Below are 27946 nucleotides of genomic sequence, written 5' to 3'. Positions count from 1 at the left end.
TTCAGTTTCTGAAGGGAAAGCGAATGGGCGACGCCTTCCTGAGTTCTCAGACGCAACGCAGGGTAGAAAAAAACCTAGAGAAGGAAAGTGTTATGTTGCCATAGTAACATGGCTTGACCTGGCTATCCTGTCAAGCAAAGACCCCAGCAGAGTGTACTCTGGACTAAAAAACAGGATGTTATTGAGTTCTGAGGTAGTAGAATGTGCGTCTGTGGTTTCATCTGAGACCATATTAAACAAAACAATAAAAGCTTAATGCATGACAGAGAGCGAGTCTAACCTTCTTGCAGAGAACCGGATGTTTAGCAGGCCTTAAATTCCGCAAAACAGATGGTAAACCGTTTGATTCTCCTTACTTTGCATTATTTCTATTTAATCTGGTCTTCATAAGGAATTATGTAATCGTTACTTGACTTAACTTGCTTTCTTTTATTTTATGGACCTGCTTCTGTTTGTAATGCCATAACATCAAGGGTTATAAATACTGGCACAAACTTCCTAAAGCTAACCCATTTTATATCATTTATTTGTTTAAGTGTATTTTGTACTGATCTGAGAGCCCAAGGTAAATCACAGTAATTCTTCATGTTACAAATATTTATTTCTCCCAAACTGCACACGCTTCCACTTGGTCATTATAAAGGATGAAGAAAGTTCTTCTTAGTCTAAATAGTTGTGTTTTCTTAAAAACGCACATATAGATTGATGAATATGAGTATTAAACTTGTTTAAATAATTCACACTTGGTACTCACCGCTGTTACATTTTAGACCTATTGTGCTACCTACCCTATCTAACTTTTTGAAATAAAACATGTTTAACTACAATTAATGGAAGTTGGCAACTTTATTCAAAGGACTACGTGTAGTTTAGAGAACTGTATTTATTCCTATGTATTTATGATAAACTTAGCTGGGGGTAAAACCCAGTTTTAGAAATCACTTGCCCAGAAAAAAACGCATCAGGAAACTGGCAGGATAGTGCTATGTAATCTGATGAGAGACAGCATCTTCAGTAGTCTGCTGATATTTTGTAAATGGCAGCATTGACCTAAGAGCAATTTTAATGGGCAATACATCCATGATAATTGTTTTGTAAAAATACCCATAATTTGAAATTTGTCTACTGGCCTAGATGGATGAACATGCTTGTGACATACAAAATGTATAATACATTTTTTTTAAAAAAAAAGGTAGGTGCATAGACCAACCCGTTGTCATTTAAAGTCTAAAAATTATTTTTCTCAAAATTATCAGATTAAATTTATTTCCGGATAGAAGCAAGTGCTATAGTAGGCTGTAATTGGAATAATAAGGATGCAATAATTCCTGTTATCCTTCAACTGGGAAAGATAACTTCGCAATGGCATCAAGTGATGATCAGTCAAATTAAGGACTATATATATATATATATATATATATATATATATATATATATATATTTAAACTGTACCTGAATGAAGATGGGACAGGCTACTGCTATCAGTCAAGCCTATTTTGTAGATATTATTTAGGGCTTACTTAGTGTCTGGCCACCCTGTTACCAGAATGGGTAGGCAGCCATTTTTCCATGGCAGCAATGGATGATATCACCCTCTGTTAATCCCCTCATCATCTTCAAAACAACTTCAGAGCACCTTTTTTCCTCCATTTCTAAAGTCTGTTTTCGCTGTTTTGTTCTCTTAAGTGTTTTTGTTTGTTTGGGACTACAACACTTTTATTAGCTGCAGGCTACATTCAAGAGTGCATTGATTGATTTTGAAAAGTACTATATTACTCCTTCAACTAATCCAATGCTTATCACACATTCAAAAAGGCTATATACCATAACTTGTTATCAGGCTACTATAATTCACAATGATTAAGATTTGCACTTAGCATAGATTGGTAGTCCCTCCTCCCCTCCCCCCCCATTTTTCTTTTAATGTTGATTTTACCATTTTGAGCAGGGAGAGTTCTACTCATAGTTCACAGAAAGTTCATAGTTTTGTTTGGGATATTTGGGAGCTAATATAAAACTCTTCTATGTGAGATTATTGAAAAAGAGGTAAAATGATAAAATTCAAGATTTATTTTTTAAAAACAGAATGGGGGAAACTACCTACTTGAGCAAAGAAAAGCTATCATTAAGGAAAAAAGAAATTCTCACTGGATTTCAAACCAGGAAACTTCTACATGCTAACCAAAGACCTTAATTGCTCTATTATTTCTGTAGCATTGGTAAGTGAAGGTATAGAAATATTAGTGTGCATGCTGGAAATAGTTTTTTAGCTGCATGTTATTATTATGAAGAAGGAGAAGGAGGAGAAGAAGAAGAAGAAGAAGAAGAAGAAGAAGAAGAAGAAGAAGAAGAAGAAGAAGAAGAAGAAGAAGAAGAAGAAGAAGAGAAGAAGAAGAAGAAGAAGAAGAAGAAGAAGAAGAAGAAAGAAGAAGAAAGAAGAAGAAGAAGATGATCAACTCATAATAGACAAAATGATCTTGGAAAACTGCAAGAAAAGGAAGACCAACCTGAATGTGGCATGGATTGACTACAAAAAGGCATTCAACTCTTGCCACATGACTGGATAATCAAGTGCCTAGAAATAACAGGAGTCAGTAGAAACATCAGAAATTTTGTGAAAAGATCGATGGCACAATGGAAGACACAGTTGCAGATCAATGGTGAGAGACTAGGAGAGGTTAATATCAAGAGAGGAATATTTCAAGGAGATTCATTATCACCATTACTATTTGTTATTGCACTGTTTCCTCTGTCAACAATACTGAGTAACTCAAGACATGGCTATCAAACATCAAAAACATCTGCCAGACTATCCCATCTCTTTTACATGGATGATCTGAAGCTGAATTGCTGCTCAACACTGTCCATATATATAGCCAAGATATTGCAATGGAGTTTGACTTGGACAAATGTGCCACTAGGAAAAATAGTGAAAACTGAAGGAATCAAGATGCCCCACGAAAATAACATTAAGAGTCTGGATAAGGGTGACTACTATAAATACGTAGGTATCTTTCAAGCTGACAACATCAAGCACACTTAAGTCAAGAAAAAGATTAGAGTGAATACATCAAGAGAGTGAAAAAGATCTTAATGTCCAAACTCAGTGGAGGAAATACCATCAAGGCAATCAACATCTGGGCAATTCCAGTCATTAGATACACAGCTGGAATAGTGGACTGGACTCAAGCAAAACCAAAAGCAATGGATAGGAGGACCAGAAAAATAATGACAATGAATCACACCCTTCATCAGTGACACTGACTGACTCTACCTATCAAGGCAAATAAGTAGGCATGGAATGTTGCAAGTACATCAGATGGTTGAAGAAGAAAAAATGGCTTTGGAAAAGAATATCTGAAGGACAATGATGCAGATGCACTGAAGTTTGTATATCAGGAAGGCATACTGACTACTGGAGAGACCAAACTGTCCTACAAGAAAGACCAAATGAAGAACAGAATAGAGGCATGGGAAGACAAAGCACTACATGGCCAGTGCATTAAAAAATAGCTGAGAAAGCAGATAATAACAAGACCTGGCAATGGCTAAGAGCAGGAAAGTTGAAGAAAGAGACTGAGGAAGTAACTGTGGATGCACAAGACCAAGCCTTAAGGACAAATGCATACAAAGCCAGAATTGAGAAGACAGCAACAGACAGTAAGTGCCACTTACCGTATGCAAAGAAGCTGAAGAAATAGTGAATCACCTGGTAAGCTGCTGCAAGAACATGCACAGACTGACTACACTTACCATTTTCGTGCCTATCTTAACTTGTGTTTCTATTCTGTTTTTTATGGCACTATTTTTGATAGGTTGATCTGTTTTTTCCCTTTGTGTAAAGACAGATGCGAAAAACGAGTTAAATAGTTCTGCTTTCTCCCTGTTGCTTGTCACCTTCTTGCCACTTTCACCCACTAATGGACCAATCATTTCCTTCACTTTTTTCTTGTTTTTTACACGTTGAAAGAAGCTTGTTTTGTTATTTTTGACTTTAGTCACAAGCCTTAGTTCATTTTGAGCCTTAGCTTTCCTCACTTCATCTTTGCAGGCTCGGGCTATTTGCTGATATTCTGACTTAGTTATATGTCCCTATTTCCACTTTCTATATTTGTCCTTTTTATCTTTCAATTTATCAGAGAGTTCTTTATGCAGCCATTCTGGTTTCTTTTGAGAGCTGTTATTTTTCCTCTTCGTTGGTATTGTGCTAGACTGGGCTTTTATTATCTCACTTTTCAAAATTTCCCAAGCTTCTTGAGAAATTAGCTCTCTTGAAGTCCAAGACTCTAGTTTGACTGTGTTCTATTGCTTGTGCTTCCATAATGTTGAATTCCAATATTGCATGATCACTTCCAAGGTTCCTGTGGCTTCAACACCTTCTATCATTTCATCTCTATTAGTGAGAATTAGATCCAAAATGGCTAATCCCCTAGTTCCCTTCTCTACTTTTTGGGAGACAAAGTTCTCTGCTAGGTTTGTCACTTGCTGCAGAGTTTGTCTCCCAGTTGATGTCAAGGTAGTTAAAGTCCCCCATTACTATTGTGATGTGCTTCCTACATACCTTAGTTAGCTGACTAGCAAAAAGTTCATCTATTTCCTCTGTTTGGTTGGGTGGCCTATTATTGCATTTCAATACTTTATAAATGTAAAAATTCAATTTAACTGTGTGTGTGTGTGTGTGTGTGTGTGTGTGTGTGTGTGTAAATATATATATATCGAAAAACGAAAATAACTGGTCATTGATTCTAAGGAAATTTGGGAAGAGAGCAGAGCAGTGTATTTATTATTTCAAATTAGATGGTTTTTCTCCTGGCATGTGGCTTTGGTTAATAAACAGAGGGTTAAAAGCAGCAAACAAACAAAACCCAGCAGAAATCACTAAAACACATTGACATAGATAACCCACATTAAAGCCATTTAAAAAGGGCTCACATAACATCCTTGTCCAGTACTTGGGAGAAGAATCAGATCTTCCAAGCCGTTTTAGAAACCAACAGATGATTTATATTTTGGGCAGACAATGAAAATGTCATCCATAGAGCAGGTGTGGAAGTATCCAATGAGAGGAAATGATAAACTGCAGTTTAAACAGAATACCTTGTAAACTGTTGCCACAGTATCTTAATCTAGACCAGATTGAGTTGGTTTAGAATCAAACTAGCATGAGTATAGGACTGGAGCAACTTAAATGTTAAATGTGGATATGTTCAGACATACTAATTCTGTCAATCTTCTATTAAGTATTAAGTAAATTTGTATAGCTACCAATCTCACAAAACATTGCTTTGAGTAGTTTGTTTTTTGTGTCTCTTGTGTGGAAAAATCTAATTTATATTTCCACTTGTGATTCTGATTTCCCTTCTAGACCATTATCGCATACAGTAACAAATAAGCACTTTGACTTAACATGGTGATTGAATGCAGCTTCATTTTTGTTTGAGGTTCTCACAACAATGTCCATTTGCACACATTTATTTCCATCAAAATCTCCATGCTCCTTCAGTTTACCTTGATTTGTGTGTAAATTTTGTATTTAATCCAATCTTTACTTTGAATTCCTTCCTTCCTTCCTTCCTTCCTTCCTTCCTTCCTTCCTTCCTTCCTTCCTTCCTTCCTTCCTTCCTTCCTAGAATATTGGAAAATATGTTTCAATATTATTGATATCAGCATAACCATTGATGGAATCATAATTGTACTTATATCTCATGTTCTGTTATAGTGCAGAATATGCTGGCAAACAGGAAAGGGTGTAATGGAAGAACCAAGAACCAAGAGCAAAATATTGAACAACAACAACTGGGTGTTTATATGTCCATTAGTTAAGCCAAACCAGGAAAAGAAATTATGAATAGAACTTTCAAGCCAGCTAGTCAGATGTTACTGCTTGGCAGTCTTTAGAAAATTCAGTCCCCTTTCTGTCAAATTAAATTTAATCCTGTAACATTTTTGGTATTTCTCCAACCTGGTAATTTGGATTAATCTAATTTATACACAATCCAGAAAAACAGAGTATGTTAAAATATATAGAAGTGTTAAATGTTTGAAATATCACATGGCATTTTATTGGGTTTGCTAAAACAGGCAGATATGGCTAGTTTCTGGAAACCACACCATATTTGTTTCATTTAACATTTATAAAGCTGAAAGTTCTTAATAGCACCCCATGTGATATAGAATTTGGCCATTTGGGAGAACAGAGTTAATTGGCCTATTTATTGTGCAATCCAATGCATATTTATCAGATTTCTCCTTTTTTGATGTGACTTACTCCTAGAATAAATTTTCATGGTTCCAGTTAAACTTTTTCAGCTAGATCTTTTTCTCAATACAGAAGATTTCTCTTTTTAGATTGAACTTCATAACAGATTCATGGGAAATGCAAGCTATTCCTCTAGTTAGTTGTCCTCATGGTCAGTATTTCTCTTTTAAATAAAACTTTCCTCAAGTCAAATTTGACTCCTGGTGACTAACTGGAGACATCAGTGTGGTTTTCTTCACAATAATAAGGAAATGGGTTGTCATTGCTCACTTTCAATATGTACTTTTGTTTTTCCATCCAAGAACCAACCAAATTCAACATTATTTAGCTTTTCAGTAGCAGCTGAATTCTATTGATGTTACTACTTGCTCCTGCATTGATGTCTGTATGCATGCTATGCATACATAAGGTCTAACAGATCACATGATGTGTTGTTTTAATGTACTGTTTGGGGAGTAACACAGCTGAGCACTGCAATGTAAATATGTTCACATCAAATTTATATTTTGGGGGCTGAGCTCTGAGCACAGAGCTTCTGAAACTTAGCTGTGGGTCAGATTAAACCTCCTTATTTTCTAATCTCATACGTAATTTTCAGGAAATGATAAATGATGGTTCCAACATCTTTGGGAATATTTGGCATCAAATATTGTATAAATGTGCACGACAACAGAAAAACCAAAACCACCTGCTCTTATTTACAGACTGTCTCTTTACATAATTCATTACTTCCCAAAGATGAATTGCCTGACACCTTCAGGACATGCAAGTCTTCAGAGACAAAGGCTGGGAATGCTTTCAGTAAAATTGCAATTGCTTAGCCTTATATCACAAATATGTCTAAGGTGCAATATTTAATTTGCTAGGAGAACTTGGTGTTTTTAATCCTGCTACTTCTCTGATGGATCTACAGAGAATGGAAGAAACAACATGGTACAACTTTCTTCCAGAAAAGAACCTATTAAGATTAGTGACCTTTTAATCCAGCTCTCTTATTTTAATAGTAGCTAGGCAGGTGCCACTGCAGAGTACAAGGTCCACAAACACACTAGTGCAAAAGCTCACTCCTGCTTATTCCCCAATAGCCAGTATTTGGTGGTAGGCTTCCTCTAAATATGGACATTCCTTTTAAGCAACCATAGCTAGTATTGACTTTTAGTCCACAAACATGTGTAGTTCTATTTTAAATAGCTTGTGGCTGTTACCACATTTTAAGGGAGCAATTCAAACACTGTTAATTGTACATTGTGTAAAAAAAGGAGTTTGTTTTGTCTGTCTTGAATCAACCACCCATCAATTTTGCTGAGTGATTGTGCACTCTAGTGTTTTGAGAGAAAGAAAGAGAAATGTCTACTCAACATCCTGTTTTTAGTTACTGGTCTCTTAATGTCATAGAATATACATTAGGAATATTTTTGTCTTTTATTGATTAATGTATTTATTGTGGCATAAAGTTTTATATTGTATTCATCAGATGTAGTTAATGTTATCTTGAGATAGTTGCGCCTACATTAAACATTACTTAGGAAGATGTATCTGTTGCAGATATTGAAATAAAAAGGAAATGAAATTTTAAAAATGAGAATTATCTCTTGAAGCATTGCAAGAAAGGGGTGCCTTCAAGTCAGTGTTGATTCTTGGACAATTTCATGTAGTTTTCTTGGGAAGATTTCAGAAGTGGTTTGCCATTGCCTGCTTCTTGGGGCTGAGAGAGAATGACTGGCCCAAGATCACCCAGCTGGTTTTGTGCTTAAGGCAGGGCTAGAACTCACAGTTTCGCTGTTTCCAGACTGCACCCTTAACCACTGTACCAGATTGTCTTTCTCTTACAAGAGGAAAACCATGTTAATATATGATAGCCAAAGATTAGAAGAAGCCTGATAGCATTTCTATAGGTTTTCTGTATAATATGCTGTTTATATGTCCATTGTGTAGTTTTACTGTAACATCAAGACCTGTTCTATAGATTCATTGAAGTTAAGGTTGAGATCTTGATGAAATTCAATGGAAAGTGTTTTCTGTGGGTCCAAATTATGAAAATTTAATCAGAAAGGTGAATAGAATAGAATAGAATAGAATAGAATAGAATAGAATAGAATAGAATAGAATAGAAGCTGGAAGGGACCTTGGAGATCTTCTAGTCCAGCCCCCTGCTCGAGCAAGAGATCCTATATACCATTTCAGACAAGTGACTGTCCAATCTTTTCTTAAAAACCTCCAGTGATGGAGCGCCCACGATTTCTGAGGGCAAGCTGTTCCACTGGTTAATTGTCCTCACTGTTGAAATGTTTTTCTAGGTCAGCTATGAAGATGTTGGCATGTTGTGGACCCATGCAGAGTCCCAGGGCTATGCCGCTAATTTATAAGTATATGCTGTCACCAAAAGTAAAAAGTTATCACTGGGTATAAAATAAACTGTTGTACTGGATGGTTAAAAAAAAGAATCCTTTGTCTTTGCTCAAATTACAGATAAGAGCTGAACATGTTAATTTTGTACTCCCTTCTTTGATGTGGAAATATGCCCTTGATGTCTTACTTGAGTCTAGTCACCTTGAGGTCAGTTGCAAACTGTCTTGAAATATTAAAGTACTGATTTTGCATATTGCCAGTACTGGTATTAAATTAGTATCTGACATAAAACTTACAGGATAATTGTGTGGCACAGGAAATCAAATACACAAAGAAATAAATAGCAACAGCACTTAGACTTATATACCACTTCACCGGGCTTTATAGCTCTCTCTAAGCGATTTACAGAGTCAGCATATAGGTAGTCCTTGACTTACAACCATTCATTTAGTCATCATTTGAAATTACAACGGCATTGAAAATAGTGACTTATGCCCATTTTTCACACGACTGTTGCAGCATCCCCCTGGTCATGTGATCAAAATTTGGATGCTTGGCAATTGGTTCATATTTATGATCCAGTGTCCCAGAATCATAAGATCACCTTTCCACCTCCTGACAAGCAAATTTGGGAAGCCAAATTCACACAACAACCATGTTCCTAACTTAACAGCTACAGTGATTCACTTAACAGCTGTGGCAAGAAAAATTGTAAAATGGGACAAAACTTACTTAACAACTGTCTCCTTAACAACAATTGTAGTCATAAAATGAGGACTACCTGTATGACATCGGAAGATGAGCAAGTGTACATGCCTGATCTTCTTGGTGACATTTTTTTTTATAACAAATTTTATTGGTTTTTAAACTTTTACAACAGAATGCTCAAGACACACCGTGGTGGTTAGGTGATCAATCATCCAAAAACAAAATCATGTAATAGCTCAAGTAAATACATTAAATGTTCCCTCTCTATTTCCCTCAAATAATATAACCTATTTAGCATAATCCATTTCTACATTACATATCTATAAATCCTAATCCTGTTTTGAACTTTATTAATTTACAGTTACCATAGTCCAATTTAATCTTAGATAAATATATTATCACTTCGGGTATCCCTTCTAAAATACTAATCCAGATATATTCTAATTCATAATCTCATAAATCATTGATTTTATCACAAATCTCTCTTATTTCTTCAGATAGCATTTAAATCTCATTCAAATAATTATCATGTCTAAAAAAAAGAACATACCTATTATTACACAAAACATCATCTTACTAACTTAACACACTCAATTAGTTGTTAAAGCAATCCGAATTTCTAAAAACCTCTTTCATATTCTTATTCTCATTCCATTACAAAATAATTTTCATACAAATATACATATTATTCCAAAAAATACATTCTTACTCTGTTTAACATATATATTCTAATAATCACAAATTTTCAACTCTAAAACTTAGTCCTTAAATCAATCCATATTTCTCAAAACCTTTTTAATCCATTACATATAATTTTAAATTTCTCTTTTTAGTCTTATTCTGGCTTTCTTTTTATGCCAAGCAGGTTTCAATAACAAAGCCTCTATTTCAGCAAATAGATCTCCCATTATTTGTAATGTCATTTGGGTCAGTAAAAGACCTCCCATCCTCTGTTTTTGACGCCTGGCTCCTGTCTGCTGGATAAAACACTCGATCGTGTCCAATTTTATAATTAGTAGTTGATTATCAAAGTTGTCATAATTCTCCAACGGTTGTAATTTCAAGTCCATTTCTGTTAGTTTTGCAATTGTAGATAGTTTAGTTACAATCATTTTTTGATCATCCAAAGTCTCCATAGGTTGTTTGTAAATTAATTCCTCTTCTATTGCTTTTTGGTCTGTAGAATGATCAAATAGAGTCTGAAGGTCAGTTTGTAAGTTCACAGTAGAATTTCTGTTTATTATTTCTGCAGTTCTCTCTCTTATTTGGGAACATATTTCCTCAGTAGCTTCATAATTTTTTTCCAGTATGAGTTTACAGTTGAGTTGTGAATATGGTTTCTCCATTTTAGTAGTAACTAAATCCAATCCTGTTATCTTTTAGTGGAGGCTATATTCCAAAACATTTAGTCAGTATCCACCCCCACCAATAACAGCTGTTCGATTCTTAGTGACATTATTGATTAGATCCTATACTAGCATTGCCAGAGTAAATTCAGAAAGGCATTGGCATCTGGCTCTGATTCAGAGTTTGGATCTATGACTATGCTTAGGTTCATAGAATCTGCTAAATTACAAACCATATGAATGGTTTAGTTGTCTGAATCCAGACAATGTCATTTATTCAATAACTTGGTTAATGGAAGGTTTAATGGAAGGTTACCATTTGATTCCCTATGGCATGGCATTACTAATAATATTTTAGGCTTCAGAGAGGAAAAGGTAATTGGCAAGATAGTAGATGTCTGTTTCCAGCCTCAGAAGACTTAACTTCATAGATTGGAATGATACCCAAATGTCTTACAATTTCATAAAGGAATGGGTTATGTTCAGGACAATGAAGATGATCCTTTTCCCCCTATTGATATGCATGCTCTTAAATATATAACCAAGGTGCCATGTGTTTGATCTATAGTATTCCTAAGTGTGTACATTTGGAGAGGAGAGAGCAGAATTGGACATTTTGTGATTAAATTCAGTTTTAGCTATTGTCTCAAGGCAGAAGTGGTAGGGGTTCTGTGGTTTCTCTTCCAGAGCTAAATAAACAGACATTGGTGCCATCTGGGTGAGTGATAACATTCATGCTGTCGGGTCTTAGGAGCGCTTCCACAGAGGACTTTTAAGTGCTTCTGGAAGCAGAAGCAGTACAAAAATGCATGCAATGTTAATATAACTGCCATCTTATCTGTTATTAATTTCATTACGATATTGATCTTAGCATTTTTACAGTAGAAGTTATGACTATTGAAACTCCGACTTTCAGGTCCTAACAGGTAATCTGGCTGACCTGGTCTGAGATTGGGAACTAGGCAGGGTTGGGTGTGGTTATTCATTGGTTGGGAGACAAAGGATAAGATCTTGAAGTGATTGAGCAACTGAATAACAACAGGCTAGACTAGCAAGTCAGAAAATACCTTGGAAGGTGAGGGCAAGCCATTCACCCAAAACAAAATAATCTACCTTGCTTTCCTGCCTTTTGGCAGTTTGTAGAGTGACAACTCAGCAAGGCTTTCTTTTTTCGACAGCATGGGGTGGGATGGACTCAAGAGGAATCGAATATTCATTATGATACATTATGGTACTTCAGATCAGAACAAACTTTTTCTGCTACTGGTTTGAGGAAGCTGCAAGGTCTGACACGGGAAATATGGTAGAGAGAAAACGAAGGTGTACTGCATTCTGCACACTTATCAGAGGAAGAGTTAAAAGAGATGCCTTGGGGGTTTTGTGGCCCTAGCAGAAACTTTCCACCGTACCAGAAAAAACAGACGAGGCGCGCAGCAGGCGAATCGCAGCTGATCGGTTCCCGAAGAGTTGCGGCTGGCTGGCAGTCCCCCAGCCTCCTTTGGCTAAGTGAAAGTTATGCAATAACAGCCCCTCCTTCTTGACTTTGATCGGATGAAAAACAAAGAGAAAGAAACACAGCATTCTTCTCCCTCACCCTCCCCGTCGCCCGCAGAAGTGGCAGCTGCACGGCGGGAGCAGGTCCGTCGGTCCGTCGGTCGTAGGCGCCTTAGGGGAAGAAAAGGGAGGCGGGTTTCTTTCCTGCGCTCTCGGGATTCCTCAGTAAGCCGCCTGTGGGCAAAACGACTTGGCTTCGGAAAGAGAAGGAAGGAGATCGCGCAGGGCCCGGGGTGGGGGAAGAGGTACCGCCCTGCGCAGGTCTAGATCCCATTGGGGATCCGTGGCATCCTTCGGAGGAGAGACGGCTCCGGCCAAACAGGGCGATGGTGAGCAAGCGTGAACGTGGCCCGGGAGGTTTCTTACCGCGTGGTGCCCGGGAGCCAGGCGCCCGGCAGCTGCACGACAGAGACGCCTGCAGGGGCGGAGCGGGCTTTGGACCGCAATGACCGGAGCCGTAGCGGGGGCCTGCGCGGTGTGCGCTCCGCTGCACCCGTCTGGATCTGAACTGGAGGAGGAGGAGGAGGAGGAGGAGGAAGGAGGTCGGCAGACAGGTCACAGGTGCTTGAATGGGAGGGCGGAGATGCGGTTAATTAGGATCCTTAATTCAGATGTGTTACCTCCCTTGCGTGACAGCTCAGAAGTGCGATTAGGCTCTTTTAAATTGTATGGGTTACATTTTATAATAATTTTTGTTCGAAGTTTAAAGTACTGTAAAGGATTTCCCGTTTTCTATCACCCATGCCGACTGATAAAGTGGGAATCGATATTCGAAATTGTTACATCGGGAAATAGATTGTTTCGAATTAAGGAGTGTCAAGCGTTTAGGTGCGATTTGTTAATGTAGCAAGAAAACAGGGAATCTCTCTGACTAGTATGAAAATTCTTTGCAGTTCTTCTTATTATCGAACAGCTGCTGTATATCAGGCAGAAATTCTACAGCTATTTGGAACATTTTCTTTTGTATATTTATAATTTATTTAATTCTATTTCTATAACACCCTATGGAAGAAACTCTGCCTATGAAAATTGAAACTGTCATAAGGATGTTAAAAGGCAGTGGAAGAATTCCTCCTCTCCCCCCCCCCCCAAAAGAAACAGAAAGCAGACACTTAGGAGCTAGGACCAAAAATGCTATCTTGGATTACTTTTGCTCAGGAAAGCAGTGTCTAAGTGAGTAATGTTGATTGGTTCTTGCTTTCAACAAGATTATACAGTCCCCCCCCCAATATTTGTCCACTGCATTGTGGCACCTGTCATTGAAGCCGCTGGAACATCAACATACTTTCTTCTCTCTCCCTCTCTCTCTCATTTACACATTTACAAATGTAATACTCTAGTCTAGATGATTTCTCTGTTGCACTTGGCCTTTAATGTTTGCTTGACATTCATCCTTGTAAGGTCTCTTGTGTGGGATTTTGCTCCCCCTTCCCCAATAATTAGTCAATAAGGCCTTTTTCCATGCCACGTTAATGAAAATCTTGCATAAGCTCATTCCCAACACTTTTGATACTGTTCCATGTGTGCATGAACTTTACCCAAACATTTAGTGCAAGCCTCTGTTTTTCCTATCCTGCATGTGATATTTTTGTCAGCCTCTATTTAAAAAAAATCATTTACTTAATATCCCGTGGGAGAAACAAAAACCCAATTTCAATTAGTAAGGCATTCAGTACTATGTAGGACCTCTGTCTACATTCCCAAAGGGACAGATTTGGGAGGAGAGAGGGGAGGGGTGTTTCCTGGCCTACTCAGACAGGAGAAGCATTGAAAGAAAAGCATGTTATAATATTATACAGAGCACCATTGATTAGCCCCCTCTTCTGCCCCAGCAGCTGTGCAGTGGTCATCTGTTACTACTCCTGGCAAGTATACCTTATAGCTTTCTGCTGAAAAACTATGAGGAGGAGGAGGATGAAGATGACGACCTGTCACTGTCAACATCCCAGCCCCGTGGGGATCCTGCCCAGAATGTGTCTGGTTGTCCAGCTCAGTGCACCTGCCCAACAGAGGAGACAGTGGATTGTGGTGGCCTTGACTTGCACATTTTCCCCAGCAATATCTCTACAGACATCCAGCATCTTTCATTGCAGGTGATGTTACCTTGATACATATTGGGGCAGACAATGAGCTTTGCTCTGTGGGGTAAAATAAATAGTTATCAGAAAACTCAGGTGTTTCTCAGGTGTTCAGAGAAAGGAAACACCCTGGTGGTATGGATGCCTTGCTACCCTTGTTATACAGTGCTGATCTTCATTCTGTAGAATAACCAATTGCAAGAGCTACCCTACCATGAATTATCCCGTCTGATCAACCTACGAACCCTCAATCTCCATGACAATCTGGTCACCTCTGATGGTAAGCAAGTATGCCCTGGTATTCCCAGGTGTTTCAGGAGGTCCGTCCGTTTAATGTACACAAACAGTAGTTAATCCTTTAATCTTAAATTCTCTTTAAGTGTAGATGGCTTGGTGGGTGGAAGAGCTCTTTCAAATGTAAAGTATAGCTTCCTTTTCTTCTATTGAACAGAGGGTTAAAACGATGAACTGATTAGAATAAGGCCAGTCTACCCTCAACCACGGAAGTTCATTGGGTGACTGTGGGCCAGTCACTCCCTCTCAGTCTAACCTCATCTTACAGGGTGGTTAAGGGAAAAAACAGGAGGGAATGCTACATACAATATGCTGCTTTAGCTTATATAAAAGGCAAGATAGAACTCAAATATATTTTGCAGGAGTGTGTGTGTGTGGGGGGGGGGTGCTCTGTGTGGAAGGACTGATAAATAGCAGCTAGTCCCAGTCAAAGCTGACTGAATCAGCAGGAGACTGCAAACCAGTCTTTTTTACTTTTTGAGCATGGTATGAGTGGGTAGCGAGAGATGAATACCAAGTAGATGAGTGGATACTGGGAGGTCTTGCATGGGGTAAGAAATCTAACTGACACAGCAACTTAGGCAGGATCCCAAATATAGATCTTATTCTAGTCTGTGCCATTTTATAGGTCTTCCGGATGAAGCCTTTGAGCCACTGCAGTCACTTCAGTACATCTATCTGGCCAATAACAAGGTGAGCATGTTTAGATTAATAAGGCATACAATGTAGTGATGTGGGTTTTTACTTGCACAAACAAAGAAAAACACAACCATCAGCAAAGAAGATAGGAAATGCTAAATTAAGGAACCACAAGATGAAAAAATTAGGCTCTGAGATTTCTATATAAAAATCAAATGGTTAATGTATAAGAACTAGGATTGTTTAAAAGAAGGAATCATTTATGATATATTTTTATTATATTTTTTGCCCACTTTTCCTCCAAAGAACTCAGGGTAGACCGCTGGACCACTGGACCATGATCACCATCTATGACCATTACTTTACCTCACCTGGCCTAATCTGGCTGGTTTAGAAAAATAAGCAGGGTTTGACTTGGTTAGTACTAGGATCGGAGACCACCAAGGGATACCAGGCTTGTAGGCTAGATTGAGAAAAAAAAAACCTAGATGAAGTTAGTGGCAATCCACTTCCATATTATTGCTATCGTTATCTCTATATAGCCACCAGGCATCAGTCTTGATCCAAGTTTTTTTTCTCTTTCAGAAATATATAACTTCCTTGGCTGATCAAAAAAACAAAACAAAACAAAATTAAGAATAGACATGATTTATGCTAAAATGGAACACCTTCCTTCCTATTTAGATTTCTAAATTTGAATTGGATTTTTTAGATTTATTTAGATTTTCAAATTGCTGAATCAATTCAGAAAAAATACTCTTGTAGAACAGGGGTGTCAAACTCGCAATGTCATCTGACATGTCGCAACGTATTGTGACTTTTTTCCCATTGCCAGCAATGGGATGGGCGCGGTTTTGCCATGACGCATCTGGCCCATGGGCCGGCAGTTTGATATCCCTGTTGTAGAAGATCGCATCAAATTATCTTTAATTTTCAGACTATTTGCTCAATCTTTTTTCCTAGCCCTTCAATAATAGTCTTCTCTCCAAACTCATATCCCAAGCAAGGGATTACAGCCAGGTTAACTATCCCATAAATGCTTTGGCATGCTCTATAGTAGAATATTAGCTTTACCTCTCAAATCCAAGGATAAAATAAAATTAAAAAAGCCCTATCCAAATTCAGAAGCAATAACCAAATACAACAAAGACAGTGGAAAATTAATATAAAACCTAGAAAATTAGGATCTGAAAACCAAAAAATGAGATTTCAATGAAATGCACTAAAACTGCATGAATGATAATTTAGGAATAAAGAAAATAAAAACAAAAACATAAATCATGATGTTATCAGTCCAAGATTAGGACTTTTAATGCCTTCTTGCAGAAACTCTGGCAAATAGAAACTCAGCAACTCTATTAAGGAATAATAGGGTTCTGAATTGTGAGTAGAAAAGTAGCTTCACTCTCATTTTTGTTAAGATTTGGTAAGAATAGGCTTGCATGGAATCCTACTGTACTTCCCATCTAACACCACTGAGGGTAACCTCATGATTGAATTCATTTCCTGCAATAATTCTTCGTTATTTTATTTACAGCCAGTATACAAGAAGATATACAGTAGAACAGTGGTAACACCCTAAAAGCTCTTTATAAAAAATAGAATAAAAATACAAACCGAAGGAAGCTAAATAGAATTCAGCATTCTTAAAGTACAATAAGAGCTTATTCATTGTAAAGGTTTCTCAAAAAAGTAATTAGATGTTTTGGCATCTTTAATATATTTCATGTTTATGATATATAATCAAAGGCTTGTCATCAATTAAAAAAAGGCAAATCTTGCTCTTATATTCTTTTGCTTTCTCCATTATCCTTCTTACTGTAAGTATTAGCTATCTGGTGTTTTTCTCTCTTTTTTGAAGACTAACTAGTTTTCCACATTATTGGAATTATTTGCACTTGTGCTTTTGGTATTTATTCAATTGATGTAGCCACCCATCTCACAAAATAAGTGATTCTTCCTTCTTTAGGAACTCCTACCATTCTTAAGTAGTTTCTCCAGCTTATATTTGTTTTGAGTTTATTAACATTTGCTTTTTTGAAGTCCAAGATATGTATTTGAGTATGCTCAGTTTAAATTTCTCTTTTTTTTTTCTTACTTGAGCCTTACCTATTGGTTAACAGCAAGTCAAGAACAACTAGTGCTTTCTCCATCATTTGAAGGAAAAGTTTATTCAGAACCTGTTTTATCTTCAAAAGCTCCAATAATTAGATTTCTAGACATCTAATCCTTTTCCTTCTGATTGATACTATTGTCTTCTGCCCTTTCTTCTCTCTTTATTTTCATACTAAGGTTGCTTCCACTGTGCTGCAAATTAATCTCCAGTTATTTCTAGACAAGAAGACCTGCGGCAAACACTGCAAATCAGTTGCATACTGTTCAGTTTCATTTTTCTTCTTCTTAGAGTATTACCAGTAAAAATGTTTTTATTTCATTTTCTGTTTTTAGAATCCTATTTTACTTGAGTACTTGACTTTTGATTTAAATGAAAATTTGTTAGTGAATCTTCCTTTAACTGCCTTGACAGACACCTGTTAATTTCCACCGTTCGCTTACTCAGTGATCTCTCTTAGCACTTTAGAGTCTCTTTCACTTAATTTGTCCATCAGTTAAAATTTGGTATATCTAGGGAATTAATGTTCAAAGTCTAACCCATATATTAACACCAATAGTTTATTACTCAGGCACAACCTGAACCTAGGCTGGATTATATTTCTCCATTTCTCCATATGGTTGGTGTTGTTGTTGCATTTATGTTGCTTGAAGCAGGAGTTAGTGATAAAGCATTCTCTTCATTAAACCACATTTAACTTAGTTTCTGCATTGTTATGTATACTTAAGTCCTTTTTGAATATTGTGGCTACTTGATTCTTTCATATGCTTTCATGTCCTAAATCATGCTTCCATGATCTCAATCCATCTAAGTTCATATTATTAAGCATTCATTTTAGTGTGCCTTATTTCTATTTTGACCATTTTGGATTTTTCCTGGTTCATGTTTCCCATTTTCCGTGTTCCAACTGTATGCATAAAATGAGTACCTATCTCCACATTTCTTTTCCAGCTATCTGTGGCACCACAGTACCTACCTCACACACTACGCATTGTGGACCTTGCTGCCAACCACCTGACCTGGGTCTTTCCACTCACCTTTGGGCATAAGCCTGGTCTCAGGTAAAGCTAAGAAAAAAAATCCCCACATTTTGTTAAAAGTAAAGCCAGCACTACAAGGTGCTGGCCAACTCCCTGTAAAACTACATAACAAGAGTGGCACCCTGGGGCATGGGGTGGGGGTGGGGGGAATAATGCCAATGGAAATCACAGCCTCTGTTCAGATAGCAGCAAAAGGCCTGACCTGAATTACTAAGCAGGGAAGCCTGAAATTCTTCATCAGAGAGAGGCACACAGAGAAGCCCTGTAGGCATGGCAGAGAAAAGGACAAATAGGGTAAGGGTTGTATGTAGTCCCTGGGCTCTTCACTGGCCATTATTGCTTGTTGGGAAAGTGGAATAAAGGTAGTCCTCGACTTATAACCACAATTGAGCCCAAAATTTCTGTTGCTAAGTGAGACATTTGTTAAGTGAATTTTGCCCCATTTTACAATCTTTCTTGCTGCATTTGTTAAGTGAATCACTGCCCTTGTTAAGTTAGTAACGTGTTGTTAAGTGAATCTGGCTTCCTCATTGACTTTGCTTGTCAGAAGGTCACAAAAGGCGATCCCATGACCCAGGATACTGCAACCGTCATAAATATGAGTCAGTTGCATCTGAATTTTGATCACATGGCCATGGGGATGCTGCAACAGTCATGTGAAAAGTGGTCATAAGTCACTTTTTCAGTGCCGTTTTAACTTTGAACAATCATTAAACGAACTGTTGTAAGTTGAGAACTACCTGTATTCAGAGGAGGAGAATATGCCCTACAAGTCCTATCTTTTATTTTTATCCCATCAAGATATTTTAGTGCCAACATATCTCTAGGACTCTGATATTGGTCTAGGCCAGTGGTGGCGAACCTATGGCACGGGTGCCAGAGGCGGCACTCAGAGCCCTCCCCGTGGGCATGCACACCATCATCCCAACTCTGCCACCCCCCATGGCCCCCTCCTCACCAGCAGCCCCCCTGAAGGAGAGTTGCCCCGAGCGCGGCCTGTGCAGAGCAGTGCAGCCAAGGACATGGCAGCCGGACAGCGGGCACAAGACTCCATCCTCGTGCCCCATTGCGTACAGCTGATGCTGCGGGGCACAGACAGAGGGCGTGGCTGCCATGATGCTGTTGGGCCGCCATGGCGATCTGTTGTGGCAGGCCGTAGAGGTGGTGGGTGGCCCTGCAGGCAGGAGATGCGGGGACGGGGCGGGGCGAGGTGGGTTTTGGGCATTCGGTCTCTAAAAGTTTCGCCATCACTGGTCTAGGCCAATTTTAATGTGCTCTTTGCATTTTTTTTCTCCATTCAGGTCTGTTTATCTGCACAACAATTACTTGAACAACACTGGTCTGTCCTTTGATGCTTTCAATGGCTCGGATGCTGTCAGTACCCTGATCCTTTCCAACAATCGGCTCACCTATGTGCCCCAAAATTTGCCCTGTGGTGTTGTTCGCCTCCATTTGCAGGTCTGTAGCTATCTCCTATCCTGTCAGGGTAGGAAAAAAAAGGTTGGCTGGAACAATATGAACTGGAAACTGTAAGAGAGAGTGCCATTAGCAGAAAGGATGCAATCTGTTGTGTTAAACCCAGTTTTTCAATTGTTTCTCAATTCTACAAGCCCAGCCCATTCTCCAAAGTGGAGCACCTGGAACGGGTTGGAAAGTGCCCGAAAGTGGCATAACACATATGATCACAATCTTTTGTATATTGCAAATTCCTTGTCAGATCTTGTCTCCTGTGTTAAATATAAATGTTAACTGACAATCAGAGCTAATTCTTTTTAGGAAACACTGTTATGGGCTAATGTATGAAACCTACAGAATCATGGAAACTGCTCTTGAAATGTTATCACTTCAGAATACCATTTTTCACACTTATGATCATTGCGGCATCCCCACATGATTACATGATCAAAATTCAGATGCTTGGCAACTGACTCATACTTATGACGGTTGCAGGTCCCGGGATCACGTGATCACCTTTTGCAACCTTCTGACAAGCAAAGTCAATGGGGAAGCCAACTTAACAACTTCAGTGATTCACTTAACAAATGAGGCAAAAAGTCATAAAATGGGGCAAAATTCACTTAACAAATGTCTCACTTAGCAATAGAAATTTGGGGCTCAATTGTGGTTGTAAATCGAAGACTACCTGTACTCTTTCTACCTATACTAGATAAACTGTATTACTTGATCATAGGAAAATGGGCATGAAAAACAGGTGCATTCTTCCATGTTCTCTAAGTTTAAATTATGAACCAATATATTCAAGAATATGGGCTCTGTGCAGCCGGAATCAGTCCTGGAAATAGGTTAAAATTGATTTCTCTAATATAAACTGCCTGAAAAGCCAAGGAGATTCTGAGGAAAATGCCAGATTTGTGATTAGTTACCACAATCCAGCTATGGATGTTCATTTCCTATTTATTCTGCTTCTGCATGAGAACAATACCATGAGAGCTTTTGGGCCATTCTCATCTATAGCCCCATTCTAGATTGTTGGGGGAATGAGAGTGGGGCATTTCCTTGACCACAAGGCTTCCTTTTGCAGAATAATCACATTTCTCGTATCCCTAAAGGGGCCTTGAACAGCCAGGGGCACCTCCGGGAGCTTTACCTGCAGAACAATAATCTATCCAGTGAAGGCCTGGCCCATTCCACCTTCAGGTAAGAATGGTAAAAAGTGAAATTGGCTGTGGCAAAGAGCACTATAATTTGAAATCAGGGCTTCTGGATGTTGAGTAGACAACTTGCTGCAGTAGGGGCCATTGGAAGACTTTCTAGGCTTTTTATCAGGCATCCTATATCTCTATAGCAAGCTGAAGAGACTCGAATATCTGGATCTTTCCAACAACAACTTGACAGAGGTGCCTGCTGGTCTTCCTGCCAACATAGTAATACTACATTTGGGCCGAAACCACTTGAAAGGACTACCGCCTGAGCGTCTTAGCCGTGTGCGAGGCCTGCAGTATCTTCTATTGCAAAGCAATGCTTTGACAGCTTCAGGGATGCACCCAGAGGCCTTTGCCCACCTGCGCTCCCTGCATACACTCCATTTGTACAATAATCAGCTAGATGGAATCCCACCTGGACTTCCGCGGCGTGTCCGATCCTTGATGCTACTGCACAACCAGATTGCACGCATTGGTTTGAATGACTTTGCGGCCACGTATGCTTTAACTGAGCTCAATCTCAGTTACAACCGGCTTTATAGTGCCCACATCCATCGCCTGGCCTTCCGTAAGCTTAGGCTCCTAGAAACTCTGGACATCTCTGGCAATAGACTCACGCTGCTCCCGGCTGGGCTGCCCAACAGTCTTCAAGTCCTCAACCTTCAGAAGAACCAGCTCAATGCTCTTTCTCCAGAACGGTTAGTTAACCTCACCATGCTTAAAGAGCTGCACCTGGCACACAACCGGCTGAAGATCAGCAGTATTTCTCCAGGCACTTGGCATGAGCTGCATGGGCTCAAGGTGAGGCAAGAAGGAACAGGGAGGGAGGTTGACTGCGCAACATATATTCTTGTGGCTAAAAAATGTCATTTTAGGACGGCAGTATGGTAGAGCTTTTCAGAATAAACTCCTGTGTGTAAGTAAAGCATATTAAGAATTGACATCCAAAATCAAGTTGAAACAAATGTAGATACCTACATGCAAAATTAAATTTGAATTTGCAAATAAGTAACTTCCTGTCATCTAGTAAATTTGCATTATTATGGGTTCAGGACAGATGAAAGGAAAAGCTGCTTTACAAACTGCATTATGAAAGTTTGCAGAAATTACAGATTAGCTAGTTTTATGGAGGATAGCTTATCTTCAATTATTGCCATAGTAAATGACACCCAAACCCAATATTTAGTGGGTTTTTCTTTTTCAGCTCCTGGATCTGAGTTTTAATGAGTTGTCATACGTTCCACCAGACCTTCCAGAATCACTGGAATATCTATACTTGCAACACAACCGAATTATTCTCATTATGGCTGAGACTTTCCTGACAACACCCAACATACGGGTCATCTCTCTCAGGTAAACGAAAGATCAACTAACTGCCTTTTATAGAAGAATGAATACCTAAAACTACTGTAGTCTGAACATTATATGCTTACAGCTCATAAATTATGGAATTGTGAGTTTAGGTTTGTAAATATGTGTTGCTCTTCATCTTTAAAACAAATGGTCTGTATTTTAAATGTAAATAGCCTCCTTTGGAAAGGAAATTCCAAAAATCTTTGAAGAACCAAAAAGGACAGGCTCCAGTTCTTGTGACATTACTCTGCCCTCCTTGTTTTGTAGATCCAATCGATTATTGGCAGCCAATGTGTCGGAAGAGGCATTTGCAGACCTGAAATTCTTAGAAGTAGTAGACCTGGCAGGCAACCCAGAGCCTATCAGCACCTCTCTCCTGCAAGCTGGACACCAGGCCCAGACTCAGATGGGCACCTAGGAAGGAAGCCTGGAAGAGGTTAGATTTAGAGCTTTCCGTGAACCTAACTTATAAGTTTACATTCACCCTATATATTGTTCAGCTCTAGCAGAATCAGAAATTTCTGATAAGTGATTTAATTATATAAAAACATTAATAAAATATATTCACTGATAACAGATTCCTTATACATTTTCAGGTGTAGAAGAGCTGAATAATGCAAGAGTTGGCAGGGGGGGAAAAGTATAGAAAATCATCTGTGAGGCAATGAATGTATGCTTGAAAGTTGGACTACAAAGTTGAGTGAGATTCATGTGAACATACAAAGTAGCTTTCATTTTCATCGCTCAGCAAGTACAAGTAAAATTGGTGCTGTTCCCTACTATGGTAGTTGCCTTAAAGGAAATGTGTACAGGCAATCCTTCCTTAACAACTAGCCACTTAGTGACCCTGCAAAGTTATGAGGGACTCACAAAAACTTACTTACGGTTTGCTTCCAGAGTTCTGACAATTGTACCTCCTCCTGATGACATGATTGCATTTGGGATGCTTGGCAGCTGGCTTGTATTTATAGCACTACAATTCTTGCTGGTTTTGACAGTAAAGCACTGGAAAGTACACACATAAAGCCCATTGGATAAAATGATTTTATTTAATGACTGCCACATTTGCTTAATGATCCTGGCATTTGCTAATGATAGCTGCAAACAAGGTCATAAATTAATGACAACTTACGGTCATAAGTTAAGGACTACCTATATATATATAAAAAATGACAGGGGGAAGAGTGCCTTCAAGTCAGTGTTGAATCCCAGTTGATTGCCTGGACAAATCCCTGCTGTTTTCTTGACAAGATTTCGAAAGTGTTTGCCATTGCCGCCTTCCTAGGTAACCCAGTTAGTTTTGTGCTTAAGGTGAACTAGAACTCAGGGCCTCCTGGTTTCTAGATTATACCAAGCTGGCTTTCATGTAGGAATAGTATGATGTAAATGCCACCTGCAATTTGATACAACCTAATTGCAAATAGATGATGGGTGGTTGACTTAATCATTTGTACATTGCTTTTTAATACAGTTTCCCAAAAACTGTGTATGTGTAAATCCAGTGTTTTATAAACATTTACACAGTGCAGCAAACTGGACATCCAGAGAAGCTGCAGTGAATTTTTTAATGTTTTCACCCAGCACTAAAATGATACCAGATTCTATATAAATGGGGTAGATAATCCCGCTTGGATTGGTCCTTGGATGAAGATCTCATTATCCAAGAAGGTTTGATTGGCAATTTTTATCGCCTTGAGTTTTCCCTTCTCACCCTAGCCTTTTCCCAATTAACAATGCAGTTCAACCTAATTGTGTAGTATTGCTGTCAGTGCTGCTTCTGCACGTGCAGAAGATCCCATATTACAAGTATAAATACAGCCAAACTTTCTGGACATCAAGTCCAGCTGATTGTATCTCTTTCTTCTGCAGATTACCATCTGGAATTCTCTGCACTACTCTACTTCTTTAGGTCTTTTGATGAATCTAACCAACCTGCTAACATCTGGAGGGGGTTTTGTTGTACAGTGTTTATTCTCCCAGTTTCTGTCAGCCAAATACAACAAAGCCAGTGCAAGCGAACTGCTTTTCTTCGGAGCAAAACTGGAATGCTGATTGCCAATGGATCTACATTTGGCTTGGCTAAGCTTTCCTGGAACTACAGTGACAGTCATACCCAGAAGAAGTTAGTGCATCCTCCTGCACTTACTTGCAATATTGGCTAGGACATAAAATATTCAGTGGAGCATTTTCCCCACAGTTCCTTCTTCTGCATCACTTCTCATATGTATTTCCAATCTAACAGCCCAGCTGTTGCAATGAACTAGAAAGTTGCAAATGCCAAGGTTTTCTTCCCCATGTGTCAAATCCCATTTGTAAATGAGATGACAGAAATGATAGCTAGCATCACACAGAATTACTAACCAGCATTTTGATCTCCCACATTTATGACTGTCTGAATAGACTTGAGGCAACATTAAAAAAAAACTTGCCTTTAGAGAGAACTTGCCTCCAGAAGTCATGGGTGCTCCATCATTGGAGGTTTTCAAGAAGAGACTGGACTGCCATTTGTCCAGAATGGTATAGGATTTCCTATGTGAGCAGAAAGTTGAACCAGAAGAGCTCCAAGTCCTTTCCAACCCTATTATTCTATGTTCCAACTGAGGGTCCATCATAACAGGATTAAAGTCATAAGGCAGGGGTTCTCAACCTTGGCAACTTTTAAGACTTGTGGACTTCAACTCCCAGAATTCCTCAGCCAGTGCTGGCTGAAGAATTCTGGGAGTTGAAGACCACAAGTCTTAAAGTTGCCAAGGTTGAGAACCCTTGTCATAAGGCTTGTATTTGAGATCAAAGATATCATCCCTGTGTCAAGGATGAAGCCATAGAAACCAAGTTATTTTAATATCAAATGACTTCATAAGCTAAACTTGTGTTAGCTTAGCAGATTAAACTGTTTTTATTCAGAGATGGCTGGGAAAAAAAGAAATTAAAGTTATAAAATAGATGGAAGATTCCATGAAAATGACATTTTACTGTTGAGTAGACACTTAAACAGAATCCAGATTAAAAGGCGGTTTGGAGAATTTATTACTGGTACATTAAAGAGTTTTTGTTTTGAACACAGTTTCTCCCCTTCCTCCCTTAAAAATATTATATATTTATGTCATCCTATACATAAAATAAAGCCAAAACAGATTTGCAGCCTTTGCTTTTAACATTAATTCTGAAAGACTCTGGCTGAACAATAATTTCAGAGACAGGCACTTTTATAAAAATGAGATTGTGAAAATGTATATAATACATTTGTTTTCCTTTTATTATCTTTACAATAAACTAAAATTAGATTTTAAAAGGTATGTAGGCAGAGGCAAGGAAGACCACCTGGATATAACCTACAGTTCATTTCCTCATTTCATCCTGAGCAGCATCAACAATCCTGAGTTAATTTCTTATACTCAATCTTACAGAAAAAAGAACTAGGAAAGATTTCCATCTGCCAAAATGGATTATAGAAAAAAAGCAGCCCAACAGGTTTCAGTAGCCTCTCCTGTCTTTGTGTAGGGAAAAAGGAGCTAAGTGACGCAGTCTCTCTCTATAATGTATCAGGAAGCAGGGGTTATCAGATACCATTTTCCACTCAACAGAAATAATACAATTACATATATTATGAGAATCTAACCTGCATAAGAGTACCATGAATGAGTTCCGTAAGCTGTTTGTACACCAGAACTGAACAGTTATTCCTTCCCTAGAAGAAAGACTGCTCTGCTACTCTCTATACATTTAAAAAAAAAGGAACCATCTAATTTAGCAGTCTCATAGATGCTTCGTCTCTTGGTCCCTCCAAGACAAGTTAAAAACAACGAGAAAGTGTCAAAAAGTATAAGTCTTGTGGCTACATATGTCTCCACATTACAGATTGTTTAAGGAGCAGACTAGTTAGCTCTCAGTAGAGAAGAATACCACATATGCAGGACCTTCAACTGGCATACAAGGCAGATATAATGGCATGCAAGCCTGCACACGAGGAATCTGAACTAGATCTCTTTGATCACTGAAAACCACTGAAAAGTGATTAGCTGAGTCAAAAGTGAATTATTCAGCTGTTGGTATGCACCAATAAAGTTCAGAAAACCAAAGCTCAAACAGAATGTGCTAAGTGCTTGGTGCAAAAGAGAGCAGAGTGGTGGATGTAGCTATAAGGGAAACTAGGAAATGAATGCAGACTATATGGACATCCCTGGAATAACTGTTAAACGTACTGAAAGTGCCAAATTCCAAATTAAGTCCACTCAGTTAATTTGGGATGTTAATTTAACTCAGTTAATTTGGGATGTTCTGGAATCTTTCCATCACTGCAATTGTTATCTCTAAAATGGTTAAATACCCTGGTCAGTGGAAAAAACATACCAGGTGAATGGGACTTCTAACTCAGCTACTAAGGTAGATTTAAAAACAAATCCCACAGGCATGGGCATATAAGATTTCACACACAAGAGTCTCCTTGACCACTGAGAAGGGTTTTAAAAAAAAAACAACTCAAGTGGCATGTGCAAAATGCTTAGTGCAAAAGAAGGAGTGGTGGACGTAGCTATAAGGCACCTGTAAAAAGGATTGTCTCTCTTCAGGTCATTGGGGTTATAATGTACTTATGATGAAACATAGAGTTTTCTGCAAAGTCAATTAATCAAGAACCAACTTGTGGCACAATTGATCCATCAGCATACAGCCTATGCATTTCTGTCTTTCCACTACCCTTTCCCTGTAACAGTGAAAAGACCATGCTTGAAAGCATTGTTGCTTGGATAGATAATTTAAATGCTTTAGCTTCATTTCCGAAACTTTTGCAGCTGAAAGACAAAAACATGCAGGTACATCAATGTTTCCAAGAAAAGACAAAAGTATAAGTAATCCATCTATGGCATTCATAAGAACCAGTTTGGTCTAGTGCAGCGGTTCTCAACCTGTGGGTCGGGACCCCATTTGGGGTCGAACGACCATTTCACGGGGGTCGCCAAACAACGCAGTCCGCCGTTTTTCCCCCCTTTTCCTTAGCTGTGCTCCTCCCTTTTATTCTATTGGCTTTGGAAAGCCAATAGAATAGACTCTCTTGAATAGAGTCTAATTCTATTGGCATTCAAAAGCCAATAGGAATTGTCCAGGCTGTCTCTGCCCTGCTGAGCCTGCCAAAAGTCCCATTCTGCAAACGGTGCTGCACCAGTCAAGTAGTCCTCGACTTACGACCGGTTGAGTAGTCTTCGATTTACGACCGGTTGGGGGTCGCAGCATTAAAAAGGTTGAGAACCACTGGTCTAGTGGTTAAGGCACTAGCTTGAAACCAGAAGGCTGTGAGTTCTAGTCCCGCCTCATCATGCAAGGGGTGACTGTAACCCAGTCATTCTCTCTCAGCCCAAACTACCTCACAGAGTTGTTGTGGGGAAAATAGGAGGTGGAAAGAGGTAAGTTTGTGCCATCTTGAGTTATTTATAAAAATAATACAGGCAGGATAAAAAAATATAAAAAACAAAGACCACTAACATACAATTTTTCCCAAGGCTGATCAAAAGCTGGCATAAAAATAAAAAATCCAGGGAAGATACACTGAGATTG

General features: G+C 38.7%; 2 protein-coding genes across 6 annotated transcripts in view; one reads left to right on the top strand and one right to left on the bottom strand.

Annotated features, from left to right (window-relative positions):
• Nucleotides 1-5: 5 nt before the first annotated feature.
• Nucleotides 6-25455, top strand: PODNL1 (podocan like 1). Of its 4 annotated transcripts, none has more exons than XM_039368358.1 (11): nt 6-333; nt 14052-14309; nt 14481-14574; nt 15217-15281; nt 18292-18401; nt 19682-19838; nt 20923-21038; nt 21187-21844; nt 22248-22396; nt 22664-22832; nt 24266-25455. In XM_039368358.1, the coding sequence occupies exons 1-10, from the start codon at nt 331-333 to the stop codon at nt 22812-22814; spliced, it is 1761 nt and encodes a 586-aa protein (XP_039224292.1). In that variant the 5' UTR covers nt 6-330; the 3' UTR covers nt 22815-22832; nt 24266-25455. The 4 variants fall into 4 exon arrangements, with proteins under 4 accessions (XP_039224292.1, XP_039224290.1, XP_039224288.1 ...); XM_039368356.1 differs by lacking the exon at nt 6-333 and adding an exon at nt 10626-12300; XM_039368354.1 differs by lacking the exon at nt 6-333 and adding an exon at nt 12190-12381.
• The window catches only part of CC2D1A (coiled-coil and C2 domain containing 1A), a 62322-nt gene continuing 59782 nt past the window's right edge, over nt 25407-27946 (bottom strand). For both annotated transcript variants that reach the window (XM_039368346.1, XM_039368347.1), the window contains exon 30: nt 25407-27186. In XM_039368346.1, coding sequence (XP_039224280.1) covers nt 27166-27186 — 21 coding nt within the window. In that variant the 3' untranslated portion in view covers nt 25407-27165. The remainder of the gene's footprint in view (nt 27187-27946) is intronic.

Source organism: Crotalus tigris, unplaced genomic scaffold (genome assembly GCF_016545835.1).
Source record: "Crotalus tigris isolate CLP2741 ecotype Arizona unplaced genomic scaffold, ASM1654583v1 scf7180000020745.601501, whole genome shotgun sequence".
In the NCBI taxonomy this organism is placed as follows: Eukaryota; Metazoa; Chordata; class Lepidosauria; order Squamata; family Viperidae; genus Crotalus; species Crotalus tigris.
Note: the sequence above shows the minus strand (reverse complement) of the source record. Positions and strands in the feature narration are given on the sequence as shown.